Raw genomic sequence first — 26,115 nt, 5'->3', positions numbered from 1 at the left:
ATTTTAAATATTCATTAATAAGCAATAAAAATATAGAAGTAGATAAGTTGCTGATTATATAGTTGGTAAACTGTGTTCTATGTCATTCTACATTTTGTATTTTTGCACTATTTGGAAGTTCCTACATATCAAACTGAAAAATATTTGTCAACTTTGAAATTACTGTACTAAAAAGCAAACTACTAGGAATTGCTTGTAAAATAAAATAATCTGTTCAATACAGCGACTGAGGTGCTGATTTACATGCATACCATGCGCATCTACTCATACTGGTCGTTTCGCTCGCCGTTTATTGTGGGAGTTAATGGGGCAAGATACGAGGCTCATGAACCTGTGCAAGCGTTTATGTTCGCTGTGATTAATAAAAGCAAAACAAGTACAGCAGCAGATGGGTTTATGCTCAGTTTCGTCACAATGCTAGCCTACTGTACACCCACACTGTACAGTATGGATGGGAAACGCAGGTCAGCTAAGGAGATTCCCTACCCCGCTGAAAACAGTCAAGATAAAGCATGCAAACCCATATTATAGGTCACTGAAGGAACACTGCTGAGTCAGCAGAAAGAGAGAGAGATGGAGAGAGAAGGGGGGGGGGCTGGGAGAAATCACGCTGGTCAGAGTTTGACCCTCACAATGTGTACAGAAATGAAAAGCCTGAAACTGAATCCCCGCATTCCTCTGGCTTTATGACAAGCCAGTGAGAAATGCTGCTGCTTTGCACATGTCATTCCATACTGCCTTAGCCCGGCCTGCAGTGGTGGGGAAAAGTGTGCCGTTCACTTCCACCCCAGAATAAGGTTGTGTACAAGGCTTTCTCAGGACCGATTCACACTGCATATTTTTGGACCACCCACCCAACTCCAGCAGGCAGCTTGCTCAATCCAAGTTTTCTCTCCCTCCTTCAGTGCCAAGGATTCCACCCTGGGCAGTGGGAAAGGTGCCAACCACATGCTAGCACCCTCGCTAGCATCCAGTGCCACAAACACATTGTGGCAGAGGGAAATGCAGCTCACCCACTCACACAAATTAAGACACCGCACTCTCAAACCTTATCTATATACCCAATCTGTCACATAGACTCATAATTTCTTCTTCTGTTACTCATAAAGCTTTCTATCTCCTTTGTTTGAACATGTGCTATTTATTTATTACACCAGTGATAACTGTGGAAAGAGCAAAAAAAGCCCAGCTCTGAAAATGAAAATTAGCTACTTACATGTTCAAAACAGTATCAGTTATTAGATCTACTGCACCTGTACAGTTAAGCAATACCAGGCTTGCAACACAAGGGAAAACAGCAGCAGAAGCATTGTCACACCGTCATGTGACCTCTGCTGTCTCCTTTGTTCAAGCCAAACGGGCTGAGGGCACCTTCTTAGCAATGAGCAGGAGACACCACAATATCATTTAGCTTGAGAGATCAATATGCACTTTGCTGTGGCTGACCTACATAAGTGGAGGAGCGTGGACTGTTGAAATCATTGGATTGCCTCTGAGCGTCAGGATCCTTGGAGCCCTGGTGGAGCCTACATGGGAGTAGGGCATGAGGCAAGCTTCGGTGTGAGGTTACTAATCTCACTATTTAAAAGATTACAGACTCAAATAGCTGTCAAATAACTAAACATGTAATTATTTCACAAATCAAACGCCACCCTATCAAGGAATTGTAAAAATCTGACAGCATTTGTTCACCAAGCTTAGTGTTCTTGAATATTACATTTAAGCATCATTCTATACAGTGGATACATGTCATAGATTGATCCTTTTCACGGGTACACACAGGAAGAGAATGGCTATGGCAAAACGGCGATGACAGACAAAACAACAACTACCGGTGGGAGTGAAGGAGACCAGCAATCCACATACTACACTGTCCACAAGGAAACAACATCCAAAGCTTTGGTTTCTACCACTTCAGTCACATCAGAATTGAAGAACAGCTCATCAATGCGGTCTCCAACCTCACACCTGCATTCACTATAAATATAAGGAACCAAAAAAGACGTGATACCTGGGTTTGCTTTTTCTGAAATTATAGGCATATAGAAAGTTGGTTTTGTGGGCTACGTAGCTGTGATGACCGGGTACGATGCAATGAACGTTTATGTAGACAGGTGTGTTGTCACACACTCACAGTTTAACAGTTAAAGCACTTGTGGCACAGTGGCAATTGTCAAGTTGAGCCCTGGACTTTATCACAGCTGTTGGGACTATTACTAGTTGGCCACTACTGCAGTTCATGTGTGTGCGAACTGAAAGCAAACAAAAGCAGTTAAATTGTCACTTTTGAAGGGCAGGCTAACCAGTTTGACTCCTTTGAGGCAGAATACATACAACAGGGTTACATGGACAAATAGAGTGTCTACTAGCAACTGACAGCCACAAAGCCAGGGGTGACGAGCTAATTGTTTTATATGTGACCTGAGTTTAAGGGTAAAAGTTTTTTATGATTTCAATTGATATACTATTTGCTAAACAAATAATATCATGGGAATCCCTCTGTTAGCCTCTATCTGACAGCGATTACCTCACTGTTAGATCTTCAACTATTTAATGACAAACAGAGACCTCAAATTGTTGCTGGAAAGCATACGGAGTCAGTTAAACTAAACAAAAGATCCTGTGCAGGCTGATGTTAACAAGACACGACCTACTCTCAGCGCAGACAGATGGGATGGCTGATTTGAGGTCAGCTAATAACACAATGACAACAAGCCTCGGAGCAGCGAGGGAGTAAATACTCCCCACTTCTCCTCTTCCATGTCAGAGCCCGCTCAGCTTTCCATCAACCATCGCCGCCTTGCCTCTCCTCTGCCGTTTCACCCTCCTCTCTCCCTCTGCTGTAAAAACCTGGCCATTACCCCACAGCTCATCCCTCACGCCCACCCAGGACCTGTCACACTGCTGTTTCCATGACAACACAAACGCAGAGACAGCAGGGTGAGATGCCCAGCGAGACAAGGCAAACAGATACCAGGGGGAGGGGCGCACCATGACAAGAATACACTGTAGACCTTATACAGCATGTGATGGACAGATAACACAATGTCGTCCGATCTGTTACACCTAAGCAGAAAAGACGCCACATGCTTCCTGGTGTGTTTGTTTGCCCCTGTCTGGTCCAGCTATATGTCTTTCTCCCAGTTTGGGAGGAGTACAATTAATGCTATTGTTAATAACTGCACTGTTCCACAAACTCTCTTGAACTAATGAGGCCAGTGCAGACTTTGCATGTGCAGATGTGAGTATGGACAGTGATACCCTGCAACAACAATGTGCAAGCCCAGATTCCAGCCAGCTTCGGAGGGCTCGATGTTGTCATTTGATACTGCTTTTAAAAGGGTGCTCAGGAGTACACATTAAAGAGGCTGTGTAAGGTAGGGGCGTATGGTGCCGTTCAGGGGCGGGCTGTACTAAGCAGCAGAGACAGGGATGTCATTTTCCTGCCTGGTCCAAATGAGTCAACCTAATGTTGTTAGCAAAGAGAAGTGTGTAGTAACAAGAGCAGTAGTGTAGTTCACTGGTGAAATGTGACATGTTTGAAAGGGCACTGATGTCATCATTTCAACAGTTGCGTATTTAAATCATCCAAGCGACCAATGTATTCTTTACTTGCTGTTAGTTTAAACACAGGTAGACAGCTGGAATTCGCCAACAAAGCAGTTTTAAGATTGTGAATAATAAGAATTATATAAAAATAGATCAATCAGTCAGTTTAATTATTAATAAATCTATTCGACTATACAGAAACGAAAAGATGTTTTCTCATAGAAGATGAGGGAAGAAACAAATATTAAAAACTGTAAGCTGCAACTAGAACTCCTAAAGTAAAATAAGCCAGTAATTGATTACTTTCCACTGACAAACCAACTGATCAGCTGTTCCAATTCTACAGTTGGATAAAAATCCTAGAAGTGTGTTGTAATTCTAAAGTAGGGTATAATCAGAATTGGATACCAGTCTGAAAGAAGTGAACTTGTTAGGAATGGGATCTCACATGATTTAGGAAATCATCCCTACGTTACGTGTTAAACAAATTAGACCCTACAGTTAAATATTATTTTAAAATATAATTTAAACGAAAGAAAGCAGGGAAAGGTGAAAAAAAGAGATGTCTGTTTAACAACTCAGATGACCTCAGCAGTAATAATCATTCCAGGAAGACCCCATTATAGGGCTCAGGTTAAACACTACTATATGATGACCTTTTTAACTCTCTCAAAAGGCTTAAGATGTTTTGAGAGTCTTTCAAACCCTGGAGCAACATGACCCCAGAGATAGTTTCACTTTTTTCCATGCTTGTCTGGCAATATTATTTATGAGGCCGTGACATGATTATAGATTAATCTACCACTTACTTTCTCATTTTTCAGTCCATAAAATGTCAGAAAATTATGTTCAAAAAGCCTTTCCAAAATTCAAACGGGCAAATGCCTTGCTTTGTCTGACAAAGAGTGCATGATCCAAAGTAATACAGTGAACAATCATAGAAGAACAAGGAAATGAGCAATTATTCACAACAGACAAGCTGGAACTACAGAAAACTGCTATTTACCCTTAAAGATACTCAAAATGTCAGTGAATGCTGTGAAGTTCGTCTTTTACAAAAGGCCTGCATGAATCAAAATGCATAAAAACTGAAGTCAATTTTAACAGTGCCTGGGGCTGCAGTACAAAAAACTCATTACTGGGCTAACGCATTACTCCAAACAGTGACAGACAACAATCCAAGAACTAGCAGCCGAACAAGGGTCGAGCGATTACAGTATCTCAGGTGACGCAACAAAGCAATCTATCGCAGGGCAAAAGTCAGTGCTTACAAGAAGAGGTTTCTCTACGTGCACTCACTGCTACACACGGTTTTGTTTTATGAAATCCTGAACACACCGTACAGGTGGTAGGAAGGCAAAATCAGCAATGTAGAAAGATGGGTTTACTCATTGTTGTAAGAAGCAAATTTCAGGAATGAGTGGAGCACAAGTTGAGAAACAACAACTAACATCAACAAGAAAACTGTTTTCAAATCATGTGAAGAGATGGGCATTACGATGTAGCATACCTGTTGCTATTGCTTTACTTTGCAAACTATGCAGGCAGTGAACTACCTACAGGTAACACCCTTTGCGCAAACTGTGCCGAGTTAGTGTGAGAAAAGTTCCAGCCAGTTATCCTTGCATAAACATCCACATACTTGCATACATGCTTGCAGGAATTCTGTCGTCATCCCGGCAGTCAGTCATTCTTTCATGCTGTTAGATCAGAACCATATAAAAGCATTTTCTCTACATATTTCTGTTAATATGATTCCATGCAGTCTAGTATGTCTCCACTTTGAAGCAAAACAAACAACACAAGCGTGGGCATTTAACAATACAGCATACTGTAGGGGACGCAGGATTGCATCCGAACAGGACGACATTCTTTGCAACTAACAGAGGGCTATCACAGGCGTCATAAGTATGCTCCATGTCCTCAACTAATACACCCTCAAAATTAAAATCAGGTCAGTCGAGGAGAACAGTTCAATCTGCTTCTATGTATGCACAGATTTGTAGAGAGTGAGTTTTGTTTAACTGCAAACTATAAAGTCAATAACTTCCGGCATTATGCCTTGGAGATAAAATATTGTTCAGGCTGGCAGGAGGAATACATTTTAAATGGCTGACAGGCAACACATGCACAGAGGTGAAAAGAGTAAATACAAATTACAAAAGCTACGCAGATTTCTTTCTCTGTCCTTTTTGCATGTACGTGCACATTCCTCTGGTCAAGCTGATGGATATATGTAAACAAGACACCCTTACGCAACACATTGAACCAAATAAACACCTACATCTCCTTTTGTTAGACCTTATTGTGGAGACCAGAGCCAAAATATGAACCACAACATTACATTGTTCTTTTAAACTTCTTGAGAGTTCACTTTGCATACGACTGCTGGCAGATCTGACTGAAATCCATCACGTCACGTTTTCATGGAGGCAATGAAGTTGCAGCGAGACCACAGCTAGACAGCATGTCATGTTAAATCCCACATCGGTGATGTGACAAGCGCCATGCACCATCAGGTGGGCAGAGTGATGTAACAGAGAGTGCTCAACTGGTTCCACGGGATGCGTTCCTCCAGCATTACTGAGAGGAGCGTTGACAGTCATTGAAATGGCACAAGCTGTCTGCCTGTATAGTCCAAAATCAGTCAAGCAGGAGGGAGAGCACTGCGAGCAGCATCCCCCCACACTGCATTAGTGCCTCACATTTTCAGTTCAGCTGAAGGTCCCACCTCTATTTACAAGTCTACGATGACACCTCAGGGAGTCCCTAATAACTGCGTTGCCACATAATTTATTTGCAAGCAATTTCAAATGTTTTGACATCCTCGGAAAGCAACGCCACAACATACTGGATGCACTCTGCACACTTCCAACCTTGAATGCAGAGCCACAATCTAGGTTTCTGGTGTGTAGCCAGGGACAACTTTCTATTTTTTCCTCCTCCAAAATGTTTCAAGCTGCTAGTTAAAGTTACAAAGTCGCTGCTAACTAGCCCTTCAGTGGAGCACGTCGACAGTCCGCAGAAACACAACAGAAACATTAGTTCAGCAAAAAAAAGAAGACTGGCTCCTGCAGCCTGAACAAACGCAGAAATTTCTTCAACTTACCCAACGTAGAGAGAAGTAAAGAGGCTTGTTTAATATCAAAACAAACACGTTTAACAACCCGCTCAAACCCATGCTGATGAGAACTGTCCTGACTCACTCGTATTCTGACAACGACGTTCAACCAGCGACACTAGCCTGCAGCTACACTGTTAGCATGCTAACTACGCTCCTGCTTCAACTGGCGAACTTCGTCCGGTGTTGTAGGCACGGTCACTCGCTCACTTAGCACGAAAAACAATGACATATGAAAGTATTGTGCACGCCACATTTTCACTTTTCCCCCAAACGTACATGTGCCCACACGGCCGCCGAACAAAAACGACACACAAACACTGCAACAACTCCATTGCAAGCTCGCTGTCCATGCCGTCTAATTAAGTTTGCTGCAGAAAACACTATTAACACAAGCGGCGAGCTTAGCCAAGAAGCTAACGCTTGCTAATAAGCTAACGCCGAAGCGAGAGCCTGTGCCAGACAGACACACAACCGAGATTGAAGCCCTCGCACTGGATCACGGATTTCACAACGAAAACACCGCGTCGCGTCTCCACAAGGAGCACAAACGCGTGTGGCTACTTACGATTTAATACTTTTGGCTGTGTCCTCGCTGTTAAATTCCGTTTATCCGAAGCAGCTCTGACCTTCGCGGTAGTGAAACAACATTTCTGCTGGCTAACTGTGCCGCCATGTTACTCCTGCTCTGCAAACCAATGCTGAGTGTTTATCTGGCTGGTAGCTGCTATCCTCCCCCACACCACATCACGGGGCTCCAGCAGTATCAACTCACTCTCCGCCGGGGGGTTCGTAAGCAATCCTACGGCGATTTACCTGCGAGGATGACACAGTGCTTGTAGTTTGATTGCTGAGCACCTATTTGTCCACATTTAAACAATTACTGAGTCACACCACGCTGCCATGCCAAAGTCAGCACTGTTGAAATGTGTGTTGTGGTTTAAAAGGTGGGCAAACTATAACCCCTATTCCAATTGTGGCTTCTCTAATATATATATATATGTATTTATATATGGCTGACACAATAGTCTACATGTAGAAAAAAAATGCAAATTAAAGGTCATAAAGATTCATGTGTCCCTGGATAAGAGCTCTACCACTGCTTTTGAAGGGAATATAGAGTTTTATTCAATTACGTCACTACAACTTTCAATTTCAGTACAACCTAATAAAATTTTAACAATACAACTAATATAATAACACAAATCAGACAACATATGTATATGCAAGATTTTTCATTGTACTACACTGTGTCATTCTGGTTGTTTTCTTAAGAAATGGTGGAAAATATTAAAACACTAAAGGCAGACTATCACTGCAGGCTTTAGAAATGTTAGAAATAAGAGTGTCCTACTTATTTAGCCACCTTGATTTACTGTCTGGTCAACTACCCATGGATGAAGTAAGCAAGCAGGCGTTTTCTTTTTACGAAAACTTGTGTAACAGCGCCACCAAATGGTAGATGGATGGAATATGAGGACTGTAGAAAGACAAACTCCATGAAGACACATTCAATCACACGTCACCATTTGTTGAGGTTTTTCTCACAGTAGGAAAACGTGTGCTCAAGTAAAATTACCAATACCAAAGTATTTAAATACTCTGATACAAGTACAAGTGTTGCATTCACATTCACACTTAAGTAAGACAACTTTTAGTATCAAAATAGTCAAAAAATGCCAAAAGTAAACATACTCATTATGTAGAATGGCATGATTCAACTGAGTGTGTATTACTGGATTATAATTACTGTTGCATTCATGTGTTCATCACTTTAATGATGGAGCTTTTAAAAGTGATTCGACTGTTTTATATCTACTGCTTCTTAGTTGCCAAATCTATATTGTAATGTTGCATCAAAATGTATTTGTTAATCATATTTTGTATTATTAAACTAAACTGGCAGATTCGTGCAGTGGAGTAACAATTGCAATATTTGCTCATGAATCGTAGTGGAGTGGAAGCATAAAGCAGCAGAAAAAGGAAAAACTCAAGCAAAGCCCAAGTAACTCAAAATTATACTTAAGTACAGTACATGAAGGAATATACTTCAGTACTTTATTGACAGAATTTGCTTAAGGCATCGCAATATGAACTAAATTTTGATTAATTTGTGCCACAAGGCTGATTTCATGCCCTTGTTATATATCTCAAATTTGTGAATTTGTAGGTTTTAGAGAAAATGTTGTTTTATATTATTAACCAAATACTGTATATTAAATTGGAAGTGGCCGTTGAGATAATGAACATCTCACTCTTCAATACAGAATTTTGATCCCGGCAGTGTGGAGAAAGCTGTGAAGGGTCACTTACTCCTCCATGTTGGGGTGGAAATCATTCAACATATAACTGAATAAATAAGATATTTTAAAACTAAATATTCAGTGCATTTTATAGGACATACTTTTGGAGATTGATGAAAAAATTAAAAAATCAAAAACTCCTGAAATCAGCAGGAGAGAATGCACTCCTTATTAAATAACTAGAAACTTCCCCTTATAGTCTAGAAGCCACTGCATTTAAACACCAAAACAGCATCTATTTTTATTTTTTGGTACAACTGTTGCCAAGGAGAATCCCTGTAGTTCTCTCTCTATAAACTGCCCTGATGTGACTTATGTTATGACTTGTTGTTGAATGAATAAAACTGTCTGCTCCTTCAGGCAAAATATAAAATGTGTACACTACTATTACCAGAGTCAAATAACAAATCTGAACGTTCATGTTTTCAATAGAACATTTTATTCCGTTGCAGGATGAACTCTCAGGACAAGTTGAGAAAACCACACGCTGCCGGAGGCAACCATGACTCACTGCTGTGTACCTAAAATTAGTTAATGGGTTCATTCTTTAGAATAAGCCGGCGTTACCAAGGCAATTGATTCTTGCAATACAGTTGACTGCACTCCATAGCTTGGTAAATTGTTTATGGCATGTAAGTAAAAGGCATATAACAACAGTCAATCAGGCTCATTTGGCACAGTCGATAGTGGGTTAAGAGGGGAAAAAAACGAACAAAATATAGTCGTTTCATCAGCAGTCCATGCTTTTATAACAAATCTTTCTGGTGGACACATTGTAAGGTAAGCGACAACTGCAAGGCCAAACAAATACAGTGAAACCATTCCACTTAGACAGCAAAATAAGGCAGAACCATACGAGACAGAGGGATTCAGTTAAACTCACAAAAGGGATGTTTTTCACCTGATTAATTCGTTCCCATCTCTTACAAACTAACATTCAAAATTAAAAGAGGAGGTGCCTTCCATCTAGAACAGCACTATACATACAACTGCAATCATTTTTGTATAAATTCATGGCAACAAACATGTTCTTTTGTGATTACAAAGCTGTTCTGAACTCCAGTAAGTAAATGCTACATCGGGTTACTACATTGTTGCTGGCAGTTTTGCACAATACTGACTGTGAATCTACTTCTACAGCGTGTTGCCTCCTGTTCTCCTCAATTGCTTTTATAGACTTTTCTTTATTCTATCCATGAGTGAATATCAAAAACTACTTCCATATACATTACTTTCCATCTACAGGTGTCTGTTGACATGGCGAAAACAATGTGCTGTGCGAGTTTGAGTCCATGGCGTGAACCCAGTCATATATTAAAGATGAGAGAACAAGATTTTTTGCTACCTTCACTCATGGAAAAATAAGAGACATTACAAGGAAATTCAGAAACTCTAAAGTCCCTCGAGACAGGGATGGGAGAGGAGCTGAGCAAGCAGTTATAAATACAAGGGAAAAAAAGAGAAATAAAAGACAATATTTAGAAAAATGCATGAAATGACCTTAACTGGGAGAAACATTAAACACTGAAGTGATCATTCCTGAAATTTTAAAATTACACTCTGTACAAAAACAATCTGTATCAATAGGCACTTCTTAAATAAGGTCTTTTTTTTCCATAGTTTATTTCTGAATTTGTTTTCATTCAAAATGGAAAGCTGGGCTAAGATCGGGAAAATGAAGGTGTGCTGGATGCCTGGCGACAAGCAAAGCGAAATGCATTTTGGCCCTTGAAGTCCAGCTGGGAGGTCCTCTGTCCTGTGTGGGAGCTGAAAATGAATGTCATGGTCAAGGAGCTGGAGAATCTGTTGGCGGGACGCAGCCACGAAGGCGCCGGGTGAGATGGTTTCTTTGAGATGGGGGCCGATAGGAAGGACTGAGAGGAATGTTTCTATGAGGACTTCTCTTTTCTTGCTCGTGGCGAATCAGCTCCGTGAGAGTTCACTCCATTTACTCCATTGGCTAAAAACAAAGGACACGTCCAGGTTAGCCTCGTTTAAAGCGCAGGTAAGCACGGACTGTATTCATTTATTGTTATTTCACAAAAACAATTAAATGTATGGATTGTATTCAGAACTAAACCGAGGCCCTGTTTACACGTCTATTGGTGTTCTTTAAAATGATTTGCTTTGGCCTTTTGACTACATGCAGTTTTTAGAAGACTCCTTCCAGGGTGAAGATATTCAAAAACTCTGGTTGCAGAGTTGACATGAAAACAGGAAGAACAGAGTGTCTGAATTATGATGTCAGACTGTCGTATGCTTTGTTTACCTGAGGCAATTTTGTGTAATAACAGATGGAGCCAAAGTAGCGCTGCTGCTAACTGGGTTAACAGGACTTTTTACATGTTTACGGTTAAATGTGCAGTTCCTCTTACACCCTACTGAGGAAGAGAGGCTTTGACATTAGTCAACAAATATGATTCTACCCTTTGCAAACGCACAATTGTTGGTAGCCTACCAGATCCAGTAATAGTGTATTTTTCAGATTTTTTCAAGGCAACATGGCTTTAAAATCAGTTTGTGTTGTATTTCTGCCTGTTGATTATGGATGCACACAGGAAGGGGAAAAATCTAATTTTAAAACGTAGTCTTATATGTGTAGACTTAGCCTATGTTTATTAGGATGTATTTTGAAATGTTCCTCTATAGTTGTTGGTTTAACGTCCAAAATTCACCTCCGTGTATCAAAGGTACATATTTAGAACGTAGTTTTTTTTCCAATAAAATAATACCCTCCTGACACCTGTACACCATTGTTTCCTCAACAGTGTCCAGATTGATGAAGTCTTTGCCTCTCTCTCCACCAATCTCACTGCAGCTCAAGCACACCAGCTCATCTATGCTCAAATACTGCGAACAATCTAGGCTGCCCAATGGCAATTTGCAACTTAACCCTGCATTTTCATAGCAGAAGCTGATTCTGAAGAATACTGAGAGGGATAGCCCTACTCTCCAAGACTGGCAGGATTGTTTTCTTATGATTGCCGGTGGTCTGAATCTGTACACTGCAGTTTCACGGTGGGAAACACTTGATTTTTACCTGAAGGTCTTTATCACTTGTAGATTTCTTTTATTTACTCCATATTTCATTTGTGTTTGTTTCATTAATGTCTTATTTTTTGCTTTTTTTTTAAATTGATGCTTTGCTGAAGAATCTCTAACAATATTCAAATCACTTTGTGCTTGTTCCCTCACCTTTTTCTTTCCTTGATTTGCTCTTGGCAGGAACTGGTTTCTTTTTCAAGGTCTGAGCTTGGGCATGCTCTCTCCACCGGCGCAACTGGAAGTTGATAAATTTCCACATCATGAAGGCCTGCGTGAGGCAGATGGCGGCCAGGACAGTTATCCTAGTGGACGGAAAAAACAGTCGGCGTCTCTCAAGGTAAGTAAAGAGTACAGTATGAGCGCTACGAAGTGACACTGGAAAACTGTGGATACAAATTCAGAGTTGTGCTCGGATGAGATGAGATTAAAAGAAAAATCTGCCAACGGTTAGAGTACTCAGTAATATTTAAAGCGATCACTAATGACATTGAGTGCAAGGTAGTGAAAGAAATACAGATTTAGAGCTTTGTAAGAGAAACAGAGGAAGAGTTCTCTCACTCAGCCTTTCATTTGCTCAGTACAAGATGTATTGTGGTTACATTTCATACATATTAATCGAATGACTTTATCCTCTTCAATGGAGTTCTTGCTGAACCACTGATACAACATGGTGTAAAAACTCTTAAGTCTACAAAGAACCTTCTGTTTCTTCATTCAGAACAGAATAAACAGCAGGATAAATGTATATATTATGCCATTGCATCTGTGCAGGGAATATCTCAGTGTCATACTAGATTTACTTTTGTATCATCTTCGGACACTGTTAAAGGTATATCTGAGAGTTTATGCTTCATGGTTTGATGAACTATACATTTTAAAAGGTAATTACAGGTACATTTTAAAAGCACAATCAACCTACTTCAATTCTGTAAATAATTTCAAACTGATGTTTCTGGATCAGGTGGTCATATTTCGCTTACCGAACAAACAGAACGTTAAAGTTTCCTGCAGCCAAATCAAAGCCTTGATTCTCAGCGGTGGAGAGGCCAAAGCCCACAGTGAGGACGGACAAGGACAAGGTGAGCAGCCGTCCAAGGACAAACAAGACCGCCCATATGGTGAAGCTGTGAGACGAGAGCATGACCGTGATGACACATTCGAGACTTCTCATTGGCGCCGACGCTCAATCTGAAAGCATGCTGGAAGCTCACCCCATTTGCCTGTTCTCGTTGCTGAAGTAGACCAGCCGGGACACGTGGAAAAGAAGCTCGACGAAGTAGTGCAGCACAAGCAGGACCAGGCCCAGACGGTTCAGACTGAAAGACAAGGAGACATCTTTAAATGCTCCTTCATTACAAGTGGCAGCAACAACACTCGGAGACACCACTGATTCTCTCTTGAAGGGCTGTATACAAACACAAGCTCCACAAAATCACACACTTAATTTAAGGCTTTCTAAAGTGGCAGTTCTTACTTCAGAATGTAGGCGCCAGCGATGTGGACCAGGTACAGGAAGACGTACACAAGCTGGCGTGGAATATCCTCCTAAACAGTAAATACAGAGGACAGGAGGCCAAGAACGGTCAAAATATTTACAGCAGTGTGGCTCCGCACGTTGATTTAAGCAAGAGGAGTACGAGTCTTTGGAACAATGCTACACAGCAGAGGAAGCCAAACAAGAAATGGCCTCAGGGCACAAACAGAAGTAACAGTACGGCATCCTATGTCCAAAATGACAGGGCCGCTGCACACTTACCTTCTTTGTCTTTTGGAAATACAGTTCTGGGAGAGCATGTAACCAGTAGCCTAGCTGGCAAATGAAGTAGAATTTCATCTGGAATCTGACAGAAGAAAAGAAATTTAAATATGTTACAAGTCAGATTCATAAATGAAGCTCTTAACAGTGACTTCCACGCCTAAAATTACAACTTACGGCATGAGTGCATGTGGATATCCCTCCCACAGGTTGACTGGATTGGACAGGAAGTTTTCCTAAAAACAAAGAAGCTTTAAAAAAAAAAAAAAAGTTTCTGGGCTTAAAACATGTGCACATGCCAGTTGAAAACTATACGTACAGAAAGCAGGATGCTGGTGCCCCAACCAAAGGAGAATAAGTAGAAGGCGCTGAGCTGGCCTGACTCATTAAACTTGCTGTGTTTGGTTTTGGAGAAGTGCTTCTTCCTGTTGATTTTCTGCAAACACACACCACAATGTAAAAACGCGGAACCGCTCGCGGAGATGAAAGACTGCGCACTCGAGTGTCTTTCTTTGTGTCACTTACGTCCAGCACGTATTCCTGGATGATGGCGTGCATGATGATGGCCACCAGCATGTAGAAGAAGATGGTGGCCAAGTCCTTGATGCCGTGGTGGAAGTAGTTCACAGCCGTCTCCTCTGGGGCTTCTGGAGAACACACAAGTCATGCAGAGCCATCACAGTGACAGTTCACTTCTATCCAAAATGTCAGATCCACCCGGGGCATGAAGGCTTTTGATCCTTAATATTACCTGCTAAGCTATTTAATTTAATTCAGTCAAGTGATTCACAAGTTTAATAACCTTAATTCCTAAGGTGAGGTGTTTGGATTAGTGAGTCTCGACTGTGCAGTATTACGCCACTGAGAAAATGCCTGAGTCATAGACTGTATTAGCACACTGTCACACATAGATCCTCCTCTGTCTTTCTACAGTTACATATTTCTCTTCAGCCTGCAACTCTGTATCTGTGAAACAGAGATAGGAGGCATATGAAGACAGTTTCCGGTAAACAGTTTGGAAAAAAAAAAAAAGCCTGAGTGGTACCCCTTTGCCCACCGTTAATGGAACCACGTGAAGAAATCAATCCAATTGTTTGCAAAAGTCAGCGCTAACAAAGAAAATAAATGCAATAGCGTTATTGAATTTGTCCCAGTGCATTCGCTGCACAGAGACTTGGGTGCTGCATGTTATTTGTCTTATTAGATAGAAGCGGTAAATAAGTTACAGAGGCAGGTAAGTGGTAAGGTCTCACAGATAAGGACTGGAACACCAGCCGGCAGTCTGCAAACCTTCAGCCTGTGCACCGCAGCGTGAATAAGTACTCAGATGGTGCATTCCTCTAACTGTATCTGAAGTTGGCAAAGAAATTGTTAACCTTGAAGCGAGCACGACTTGAATTGTGAGGCCTATATTACACCTTAGCCCAAATTCGCCCGGCGCAACCTTGCCACAAGAGAACTTTATAAATCAGGCGGACTAAATTTAGCTCTAAAGGGAAAACGAGCTCTCAAATGGGTTTGTGTAAGGCCACGTAAGTACCGCTCTGGAATCCAAATGAGAGGCTTCCAGCAAGAAAACGCTAAAGAAAATACTGCATTATGGGCGAAAGACAAAACATTCACACATCTTCAGAAAACATTTGTTCTCACCACGTGTCGATGTTTAACTTACCGTTTGTCGATATGGTGACGTTGTATTGGACAGTGATGAACAACACTGCAAACTTTGAGGTCACCTGTAGATAAAAAAAAATATTACAGTTATTAGTATTGAGAAAATACCCACAGAACTATTTATGGCAGTCATGCAAACCTGGACCAGACAAATTCTTGCAATAATGCACAACACATGTATAATGTAGTTTCAAACAGGTTACAAGGGTTACTAAGTCTTTATTTTATACATACATATTTCATTTATTTTACACATCAAGGATACCTTGCAGGTTAGATTTAACTGGGGCTTATTATACATAATAATATTAAAAGGAAATGGACAAATAGTTTTAAAGTTTTATTTGAAGGATATATTTAATAATATTCAGGCTTGTAACACTTAAATACCTGCCAGAACTACGCAACCATGTTGGAATTACACAACACAAATATGGCAACAACAGATAAGGATGATGAAGCAACATCAAACCACTTTTTACAGTTTTTCATCAAGAAAATTAGGGCTGTAACTCATGAATATGCTAATTGTCGTTTAATCTATCAAATATTAAACAAATTAAAGGTCCCATATTATAACCCTTTTTATTGTGCTAATGTACATCCAACTTCTTTCTAAAATGTGTATTTTAAGTTTCAGCTCAAAATATTACACAGCTGGTTTCATCTACTCCTGGTTTTAGCTAAATAAATGAGCTGTTTCTGTGTATGGAGCTTTAAATCCAGTCGAGCTGCTGCTGCTCCCTACTCCCTTTTTAGGAAGAAGTGAAATTACTAATGATGATTAATCTTGAAAACTAATGTTCAAAAACAGTTTTAAAAAATAATAATTTTGCAAAATATGGGCCCTCTAATTGATGAGTTGCTTGGTCTATAAAATGTGAGAAATGGTGAAAAACGTACATATTAGCCAAAGATCACAGGCTCAAATGTCTTGTGTCACCCACAACCCAAACATATTCAGTTTATCGATATAAAGAAGAAAATAAACCAGAAAACAATCAAATTCAAGAAGGTCGATTGAAATATTTCTTTAAAAAAATATTTACTCCAATTAATTTAGTTGTAGTTTAATTATTAAAATAGTTAACTAATTGAACAGTTGACGGCTAATCACTTAACTACTGCAGCTTTAATACAAATAACAAATAAGCTTTATGTATGCATATGTAAAACTGTACTATGAAAGTGAAATTTCAAAAATGATCCATCCATGTAAATGCAGTGGAGCAATAAACAGATGTATCAAGTTACCCAATATAACAAAGTTAAATAGGGGAGCTGCACGTCCCTCCTTCACAACAAAACAGCTACCTCGGCGATAAATTAGTATCAAACACAGCTAAGAAGCGCTATCTGTCCTTTGGAGCGTAATTCTGAATAAAATCATATTTTACCAAATTATTTCTGCAGTTATTGTGCTACAACACAAACGCTGCAGCAGCTGACAGAAATTTTATTTTGAAAAACACACACGGGAAGCAGTTCGAATTACTAGCCAATGGACAGTGGCGGCGTTGCTTTTTACTGAGGATGAAACACGCTTGAAAATGAACCATATTTGAGTTAAAGCAGAGCAAAATGCATGCCGGAGACGCTCAGTGTTGTGTGGTTGGATATCTGTTGTCAACCTACAGCCTCTAGTTCCTTTTTTTAAAAAACGCTCCTTAGCTCCAAGGACAACTTTCAGTTTTGGTGCAAGCGGGTTTCGGCGATGACAGCCCTCTCAATCGTTGTATGATTGCCACGTAACACATCTACGCACAAACTAACCGCGTCCACACTATTGCAAAATAAAGCAGCCACCGAGATGCTGCAGCTACAGCGACGCAAACTTGCAACGCATTGAAACATTTACGCAAACACAATTGCGCATAAATAACTTTTAAGTGTTTTTCCCCCACTCATGCTCACAAACCGCAGGGCCTGAATAGAGGAGTCGTTAGAATATCGATTAGAGGATGAGAAACAGCCAGACGGAAATAAACTAATTTAATACACGGAATATATTGATGATCGGCTGCCGGGCTGAGTTCGTACAAACGCGGAATAAAAAAACCTAAGCGAGGGAGGCCACGACGCACAGAAAACTTTCGATCACGGGAGGAAGTAGAGTGAAGAATGGATCAGACAGCCATGTCAGTTTCCAGGAGAACAGATGGGGAGTATTCGGCTTTCTGCCCACCAGCAGTCGGTCCACTGCGAACTCCGAACATCCCCTCCGACGCGCGACCCACTATCAAACCCATTCAACATGTGGACTTACCTCAAACATCAGCCCGAGGAGGAACACCATAGCAACACAGGAAACAATATCTGCATGGTTCTGGATGACAAACTCATGGCTTAGCACCGGCGGGTTCTTGTTGGTCTTTTTTCGAATCCCCATGTCGACGCGATTCCGTCCAACTTTCGCTTTTACGCAGCACAAATGTGGCCTTTTCCCCTCTATTAAACGGTACGATATTCTTCTGTTCGCTCAAAGCCCCCCTCCTGCTTCCTACATGCACAGGGCCAGGCAGCAATTGAATGGCGTGTCACTCTTCTGCTAGTGGAGGATCCACGGAGAGAGCCCGCTGCGACTGACCAACGAGGCTCTTTACGCACAGGAGAGGAAACAGCTGGGGCTCTCTGTCGCTGCCTAGAGGTTTGGAGTGTAAGGAGTAGTTCAGTGCCTGAAGATGGAAACTGTTTTCAAGCATAACTTACACCCAGCTGAGATTCTGGAGTTGCAGAACCAAGCTACAGCTTCCAAAAGTCTCTTTTCCAAATGCAAAAAAGCAGATTTATGTTCCCATTTTTCATGTTTCCCTTCAAAACCCTCTCCATCTTTCCAGTAGCTTCTCCTCAGTGGAAACTTCTGCTCTGCTCCTGCACAAAAATGTCTCATGCTGTGATCTGGCTGCATCTCCGAGCAATAGAACTGACTCTGTTCGCTTGCAAAACATCTCCTTTCCGATTTGTTCTCTCGACTCACATCTTTGTGAATCAGCCCGTCAAGGGACGCTGTAAGGGGCAAAGAAAGTGCACATGCAAAGACGCAATGAGGATTTTGTTGGTCAGTGTCATACACAGCATTCAACTTGTGGCTGGCAATTGTTATACAAATGTCTGAGAAGCAGTCTGGGTGGAGGAGTTGCACTCAGACTGAAACACAGGACATTTGAGCAGCAGCAGTATATCCAAGTACAGGCAGTTTCAAGCAGAAGCAGAGCAGATTTGAGTCAGAGGACTACAAAATCTAAATGTAAAAAGAAAAAATAATGCTAGCAAATTGCAACACCACGCTCTTGACCAAAGACAAGAAAATTAGTCTTTAAGGATCATCTGATTGTCTTGCCCATTTTGCTACTTGTGGTATGAATGAGTGCGACTGAGTGAGTTGTTGGGGTAGGGAAAGGGTGCTTGTCTCTAATGCACCTTGGTTTCAAAGAAGACATTATTTTAAACTGTAGCAAAGTTTAATAAGTTTGAGGTGTGACCACTGTTGTGCATCTGTAATGTCTTGGTGTATCTCTGCACCCATCTCATAAATGGAAAAAATCAATAAAAACATTTCACACAAAAAAAGATTTTGTTCAACAATTTTAAACAAGTGCTTATCTTACCAAAAGTCAAACAAAAACTGGATATCACTCTCATATCTGTCTTTTAAATATCAGTACAGCCAGTTTGCTGATTAGTTTGGTTCATCAGAGAAGCTGTAAACAGAGACAAACTGCTGATCTGGCTGCCCTAAGATGTAACAGAATCAGCCACCAGCTCCTCCGCTCTCTAACACATTACATCTCATCTCTGTTCAGTCAGTCAGCAGAACAAACAAAGTGAGGTGGAAGTTGTAGATTGGCAGGGCCACTGGATGACTACTGGATGCTCTTATCTGGCATTGTCATGTGATAACAACTTTCCAGGGAGTCACCAAGCTGCGCAAAGAAATATTAAGCCATTTTCTGTTTTCATATTTGCTGGGTCAGATACGAACATCAGTCTTCTCATTGAATTCTCAGCAAGAAGGAAAATATCTAACAGTCCCAAAAATGTTGAACGCTCACTAAAAGACACTGCATAGCAGGAGCATGTGGTATCTCAGCTCTGATAATAGGTTCTGTATTTCTTCAGGATACATAAAGAAGAAGAGTTCAGTAGGGACCCAGAGCTCACTTCTGTATGTACCTCCTCCTACAAGTTTTATCCACTTTTATCACTGCATTGCACAACAGGGTTCATAGGTTTTCAGTCAGACCATGTGAGTGTAGTCAAGTAAACACATTCATTAATGCTAATTATATTGCAATATTTACCTAAGGTTGTTAACATGAGCTCATTTTAGACTGTCAGACCACTTCTTCTCCTTATAATTTACACAGTTTTACTTTCACTTTGAAGTTTTTACATTAGGAGTGTCTCCCTTTGGGAAATCATAAAGTTCAGTAAGGTTATTGATACCAGATGAAATGAGTCACACATTTGCAGTAAATAATTAGATTACAGGAAAGCCAACGTTGAAGTGTTACATCACCTTCTACCACTCTGTGTGTCCAGTGCAGTTAAATGACACACCCATGTCTACATTCAAAGAGCTTTACATTTCTTGATACTGAAAATATATCTGTGTGAATTCCAGGCTCTGTTCGTTTCCTGGCTGACTTTTTTCTTGCCATTCCCAAAATGTTTTGTGAATTCTAAAGAATTGAAAACTGTTACAGGGAAGCGTGAAGTGTGCCACGGACACTCACACCCCCCCAAATACATACAGACACGGGTTATTGCATAATTATCTTTGTATCCGGTTTGACCATACAAGTTCAGTGTTAAGGTGGAGCTTACCACAAGTATCAGAGAAAGAGGACAGCCACATGTCGAGCTGTTAGCTTCTGACTGTACACAGCTCTCTACCATGGGAAAAATACACTCGTAAGTTCAAATTTTTCCGTCCATTTGTGTGTGAGAGTGTTTTGTAGCAGCTGTGGTCGTAGTAGGATGACATGCGCTGATAACTGTGTGGAATTCTTTAAACAGGATGTAATCAAATTGAGATTTAAAGATCAGCTCAGAATAGTTTATAAAGCAATTTCCTGAAAGTACAGCAAGTTAAACAGCAATGGACTTGTTTTGTGGAAGGGAAGTCATTTGCCTTCAAATTTCTCACAAATGGAATCTCACTATATACATTTTTGTTGTATTATTTTGTTGCATGTTTATCTATTTTGTGAGCAAATAGGTGCAGTATATAGTGCCGTTCTGTCATGAGCGTGACAAAAATATCGTGTGTCTTACATAAGAGTTTTCATGTCATTTTATCATCCTTTTGGACAATATTACTGACAGTTTGTCCATTACATTACTATCTATGTATGCTACTTATCAGGACTTTGATATACTAAAGCATTTATGACAGAGATCGAAGGGCAGGAAAATACGATGCTGTATCTGCCTGTTGTCGCTGCATTTCAATGCTTCAGCTGACAGGAGCAGAGTTTTGTTTACATTGTGGTGAACTTGTATAATGTTCAAATCAATGTCTTTTTATTGATACTGATGTTTTTTCTATTTGCATTATTTGTGCAGATTGACCAGAATGGAGAGCGTCCACAGCAGCTTTTCTCAGGAAACTTCAAAGCAAAATCGAGCATGAAGAACTTTCTCACGTTCACTATGGAGGGAAACTTGTAGCTCAGTTGTTCAATTGAAGACACGATGCTTCAGTCAGACAACCAGTACTCCAAACTGCGATGGTTATTAACCCTTGGTGGACTCTTCTTGTATGTGTTTGACATATGGACAGACGTCGGACTGGCTCTGAAACATTTCCAGGACGGGCACTATGTGTGGAGTGGACTGACTGTAATGTTTGTTCTGACTGGGCTGCTGGTCACCCAGATCTTCAGTATCGCCTGGTACTGGGATGATATGAGCAATGTTTTCAATAAACCCGCAGGGAAAATCAAGCACATCAGGCCGGACAAAATGTGGACTTGCTGCCCTGCATGTATTTGGAATGGGCGTCTTCACCAGGTATGTCGTATAAATGGTGACTCTGATATGACCATTGCAGCCTAACCCTCAATCTCCAAATTAATATGAGCTGCTTGGGAGTGCCTGCATGCTCTGACTCGAAACGTGCCACACACTTATCATGCACATTGGCATGGTGTTCTGGAATGTGCGAACTAGAATAACCACATTCAAGCTGTAGTGCATTGTGTGACGATAGAAACAATATTTGCCCATGCAGTACTGTCTGTGCAGCAGAAAAACAAAGTCATTCATGGGAAATGCTTTGCATAATGGCCACCTGTCTCACTTTGTTTCTGTTGTTGTGTTTGGCCTGTTGCTAGGTATTATCACCTTCTGAAGAAAGGCATCGACGTGATTTGGACATCAACAAATTCCTACACAGAGGAAGAAATCAGGGATGTGCATAAGATACTGTTTGGTCTGGCGACTGATCTGAGCATGTTGAGACTGTTTGAGGCGTTCCTGGAGAGTGTCCCCCAGCTCCTTTTACAGATTTATATAATCTTAGGCCATGATGAGGGCTCAGTCATGCAGTGTAAGTAGACTCAGAAGGTGACCTGCTGTTCGCAAACCTACAGAATCATTATTTATACCACCTGTCTTTCCTTTCAGATTTATCTGTGGCCTTCTCCTTCTTCAATGCTGCCTGGGCGTTGGTGGACTATCGCCGCTGTTTGCGCAGGTCTCTTCCCAACATCAGAGAGATGCCTTCCGGCCTCCCCACAGCCATCTACCTCCTTTACAAACTCTGCACCATCACCAGCCACATTCTCAGCTACAGCCTCCTTCTCATGTTAAGCACCTACAGCACAATAGCCCTCACTGTCGTTTGGCTGCTGGGAACAGTATGGACACACTTGCTTCACACCAACTTCTGCGAATCCAGAAGCCTCGAAATTCTCTACCGGGCAGTCGTAGGAGTCATCCTCACGTTCACCTTTTTCAACGTGAAAGGACAGAACACGAAAGTCCCCATGATCATCTATTACTCTTTCTACTATGTTGTAAATTTTGCGGCCCCAATATTGTTGTATTTTTTTAAGCAGGACCTGCAGACAAGCACATTTTTGCTGGTAAGCATTGGTTTGATCTCTGGATGTTCAGTTCTGGGGATGCTGTGTCTCTTGGTGTACTATCTATTCCTGCACCCCAGGGGGAAGCAGCGTGAGGCGGATGAGGTGGACGGCCTGAGAGAAGAAACGGAAACGACAAGCAGAATAAGTAGATTCTTGCAACCTTGATGAAGGTTCTTTAAAACGGTTTCCACGGCTTGTTACAGTGAGAAGACACAGAAATACATGCACAGGTTGTAAATCTTATACTAAATAACAGTTTGACAAGTAAAAGATAAAGAGAGATGTCACTAATGCTGCTGTCAGTTATCTTTTAGTATTTGGAGGTAAAGCTTGCATTGTCAGTATTTATGTAAATAGATAGCTAAACAATTCATAATATATTTTACTGTATACAATAACTCAAAATATATTCCTTACTTATTTATTCCTACCATATCTGACAATCTGCTAATCATAACAAAGGGCAAAAATATCTTGATATTGCTCAACGATATTACATTAAACCAACACAGACATTTATCGTCAAATAAAAACAAATGTGACGGTTGGAAATAAGCTATTTTTGTGTTGTTTTGTGTTGTGATATGACTTCAGTGACATGTAGATAAAATATAATGTTATAACTGCAATTTGGCCTTTCTTTGCATCTTGCAAGCTTGTGTCAGTGTGTCATATCTGGAAATTTACGCCTTGTAGTTAGACAGCTCAGCCAAACTCCAATTGCATCTTAATATTGACACCTGATAAGGTAGTACTTTGTGTGTCTGCAGCAGGGAAGGCTGTATTTACTCTTGCTTTGTTTCAGCAGCAACACCTATTGAATTGGAGAACTAAGGGAGTAGTACATATTGACGCAAGAACCACATTTCTGGCCAAGATGGAAGGAACATATAGAGTGAATGCTAAATGTGAATAAAATTAGATTTGTCTAACACTGAAAACAATTCATTGAGGTGTTGTGTCTTGCCTCTGTCAAATCTTTCAAATTATACAAAGTGCACAATATGCTCAAAATGCAACCAAGTTAAATTGCAGGGCAGAATGTGGTACTTAGGTTTAACTAAACCTTCAAAATCATAATTTGCTAGTTGAAATTACTGTTTGGGTGGAATGAACCTTTGAAAACTTAAGTACTTGGACAGAAGGACACGTCTGGGTGCACACAATTCAGTGGGTGGTGTTATTGTGAAAAACAGAGGGCCTAGAAGTGTGGTCCTGAGACTGCAGCCTCATTTTCACCGGATGGCGACATTATTTAGGTTGACTGTTTGTGGTAACAGTGCCACTGTGGGTTTGTCAATTTTTTAGAAGTTATTTGCTTTGGCGGCCAGCACTAACTAAAAATAAAGTTCTAGCTAATGACATGTTGCTACCTTTTCATTATTCAGTCAGCTACACATCAGAAAACAGTGAGGAAAACACAGCGTAGACTCTTAAATCCCAAGGTGGCACTTTGTTATGTCTGATCAACTGAGCAGAACACAAAATATTAGATGTATTATAATAGAAATGTGCCTAGAAATAGCTACAAATTTACTTACATAACAATCCTCCTTTACTGCAGACACATAATATTGACTACTTGCTTAGTATGGACAGATATTTTATGTACATCTGTAGTGCACATGCTCAACACAGGATGGCGCCATTATCTAGGTTGATTTTTAAAGGTGGCCCACAGACTGCATGTGTGGGCCACAATAACCAAACCTGTAGTCAGAAAACATGCAACAATACTTCAGGTCCAGGTCAATAATTTTCTCATTACCCTTACTTCCTCTCCTCTAACATTTTCAGCTCCCAGTTAGATATAATCTTACAAAACACTTCAGTGCTTTTTTTATTAGTAATCTCCTCAAACTCTATTGATTCGTGTTATTCTTTGATTATATTATTCAGTCCTTCGTGTGAATGTGTGTTAATTGCTTTTTTAAACACCCTCCCCTTAGAGTGCTCCTTTAGCTTAATTGTAATGAAAAATGATAACAAAAATGCTTAACTGATCCCTCTTAAAGAAGAGGATCAGATATAGTTTAACAAGACTTGGAGAAGATTCAAGCTCATGCTCGATGACAGTCCTGCTGGACGGATGTTCAAAGGGGAAACCTTATCACCTGAGTCACTTCGCTGGCCTTGAATTCAGCTAAAAATATCAGCTGCTACTATGATCTCTCTCATCCTAATATGTATAAACTGAAAGGTGGCGACTAAACATCCCCCCCCCCCTCAGAAAACATGAAGACGGGGGTCACAGATGAGCTAACTAGAAATAACAAACCAGCGCTAATTTTGTTTTGACTACCAGCAAAATATTGTGCGAGTCAATCCTGAGAGCTTGGGACACTTTTTCTTCCTCGCTGGGGCAGAAGCAGGGGTGGAGGGGGTTTTGGCCCAGTGTGAGCTCACCTGGGAGGAACGCTGACAAACCACAGGGTCCAGAGAGCACACGGTGGTTGTTGGCACTCAAGTGAGCTCGGCCTCTCCCCCACCTACCCACCCCCTCTTCCTTTAATTCAGCCAAACTCCGAGCTTTCTGACTTGTTTACTCCAAGAGGCCACTTTAACTTTCATCTATCAGTTGCGCTCTGTCAGAAGCACTCCATAAAATGACAAATTTACGTGAGGAACTTTTGCTGGGGAGGAAATAAATCACTGCCAGGTATTTACCACACACAATTCAGTTTTACTGTGGAGCTGCAGTGGACAGAAACTTCTAGTCTTGTCTATTAAATGTTTTTTTTTCCAATGCATGAATGAAAATGTCCTATGCAGTTTGTTGAAACTGACACAAATATATAAGTAAGATGATAATTCTGGCTTACCACTGAGACTAAGGGGAGATATTTGCACCTGCAGGGACTCGTCATTAGAAAGAAAACAAAATTGCATCGTCCCTTGCTTTTAAGATGATTAATGCTCCCCTCTCTGCCCTCTACTGTATATTTCCTTTGGTTCAATGGACTAATGCGATGTAAACCTGCCAAAGGGACTTTTATTGGGAGAAGACGCATGTGTCCTGGACTGGAGTCCTAAGCAGTCTCTCCCTCTTTTGTTGTCCTTTGCTTTTGTGGAGGCGCACATACTTTTGGCTGTGACTCACCCCCGATAACACTGCCAGGGAGCAGTCACAAGCCATTGGGATGAAACATGTTGAGTAAAGCATTACCTCCCTCTCTCTAGGAGAAAACAAGCAGAGAGAAGTCTGGCGTTGACAACCTCTCTGCAATTTCCACTTCTGGCACTGAGAGCTTAATACCCAGTAATCTCTCACTCTGATCTCACTGAAATGCACCTCCAAAAAGGCTGGAGAGCTCGGTGAGAATCTGAGAAACTAGAGGCAAATCAAAGACGATGATATGTGAAAGTGCAAGTTTAATCTCAAATGCGCCGCAGGTTGGGATTTTGTGCCGAACGCTGACCACTGAGTGGATCTTATGGAGCGCACACAGCAGGGAGAATGTACAAACACAAAGACTTGCACGCTGCCGTCACTGTCAGCAGCTCAGTTTTGTCTGATTGAACGGCACTCAGCGTCTTACATAAACAGCCTTGACCACTGACCTCTCCATAACC

At 41.0% G+C, this 26,115-nt stretch overlaps 3 protein-coding genes across 5 annotated transcripts in view; 1 reads left to right on the top strand and 2 right to left on the bottom strand.

Moving 5' to 3' along the window:
- ncoa2 (nuclear receptor coactivator 2) overlaps positions 1–7,416 on the bottom strand; it is a 59,805-nt gene extending 52,389 nt beyond the window's left edge. Inside the window, exon 1 of one of the 3 annotated variants that reach the window (XM_051940331.1) lies at positions 7,239–7,416. The gene's annotated coding sequence lies outside the window, so the exon portion shown is untranslated. Of the gene's footprint in view, positions 1–6,658; positions 6,785–7,238 lie in introns of those variants that run through there. The other 2 variants (XM_051940333.1, XM_051940332.1) reach the window with 2 other exon arrangements.
- A 1,973-nt stretch (positions 7,417–9,389) lies between these two features.
- On the bottom strand, positions 9,390–18,026 carry tram1 (translocation associated membrane protein 1). Its single transcript, XM_022195017.2, has 11 exons — positions 17,715–18,026; positions 15,447–15,510; positions 14,300–14,421; positions 14,094–14,210; positions 13,952–14,010; positions 13,775–13,859; positions 13,493–13,563; positions 13,230–13,334; positions 12,999–13,142; positions 12,169–12,320; positions 9,390–10,933 (listed from the first exon to the last, which is right to left on the bottom strand). The coding sequence occupies exons 1-11, from the start codon at positions 17,835–17,837 to the stop codon at positions 10,863–10,865; spliced, it is 1,113 nt and encodes a 370-aa protein (XP_022050709.1). The 5' UTR covers positions 17,838–18,026; the 3' UTR covers positions 9,390–10,862.
- Positions 18,027–20,286: 2,260 nt separating this feature from the next.
- On the top strand, positions 20,287–23,805 carry xkr9 (XK, Kell blood group complex subunit-related family, member 9). The gene is given in 5 exon segments (XM_022195014.2): positions 20,287–20,362; positions 21,017–21,408; positions 21,410–21,463; positions 21,787–22,001; positions 22,079–23,805. Coding segments are annotated over 4 exon segments (1,161 nt in total). The 5' UTR covers positions 20,287–20,362; positions 21,017–21,145; the 3' UTR covers positions 22,708–23,805.
- Positions 23,806–26,115: the final 2,310 nt, after the last annotated feature.

This window comes from Acanthochromis polyacanthus, chromosome 20, assembly GCF_021347895.1.
Source record: "Acanthochromis polyacanthus isolate Apoly-LR-REF ecotype Palm Island chromosome 20, KAUST_Apoly_ChrSc, whole genome shotgun sequence".
NCBI lineage: Eukaryota > Metazoa > Chordata > Actinopteri > Pomacentridae > Acanthochromis > Acanthochromis polyacanthus.
This window is presented reverse-complemented; position numbering and strand designations above follow the sequence as displayed.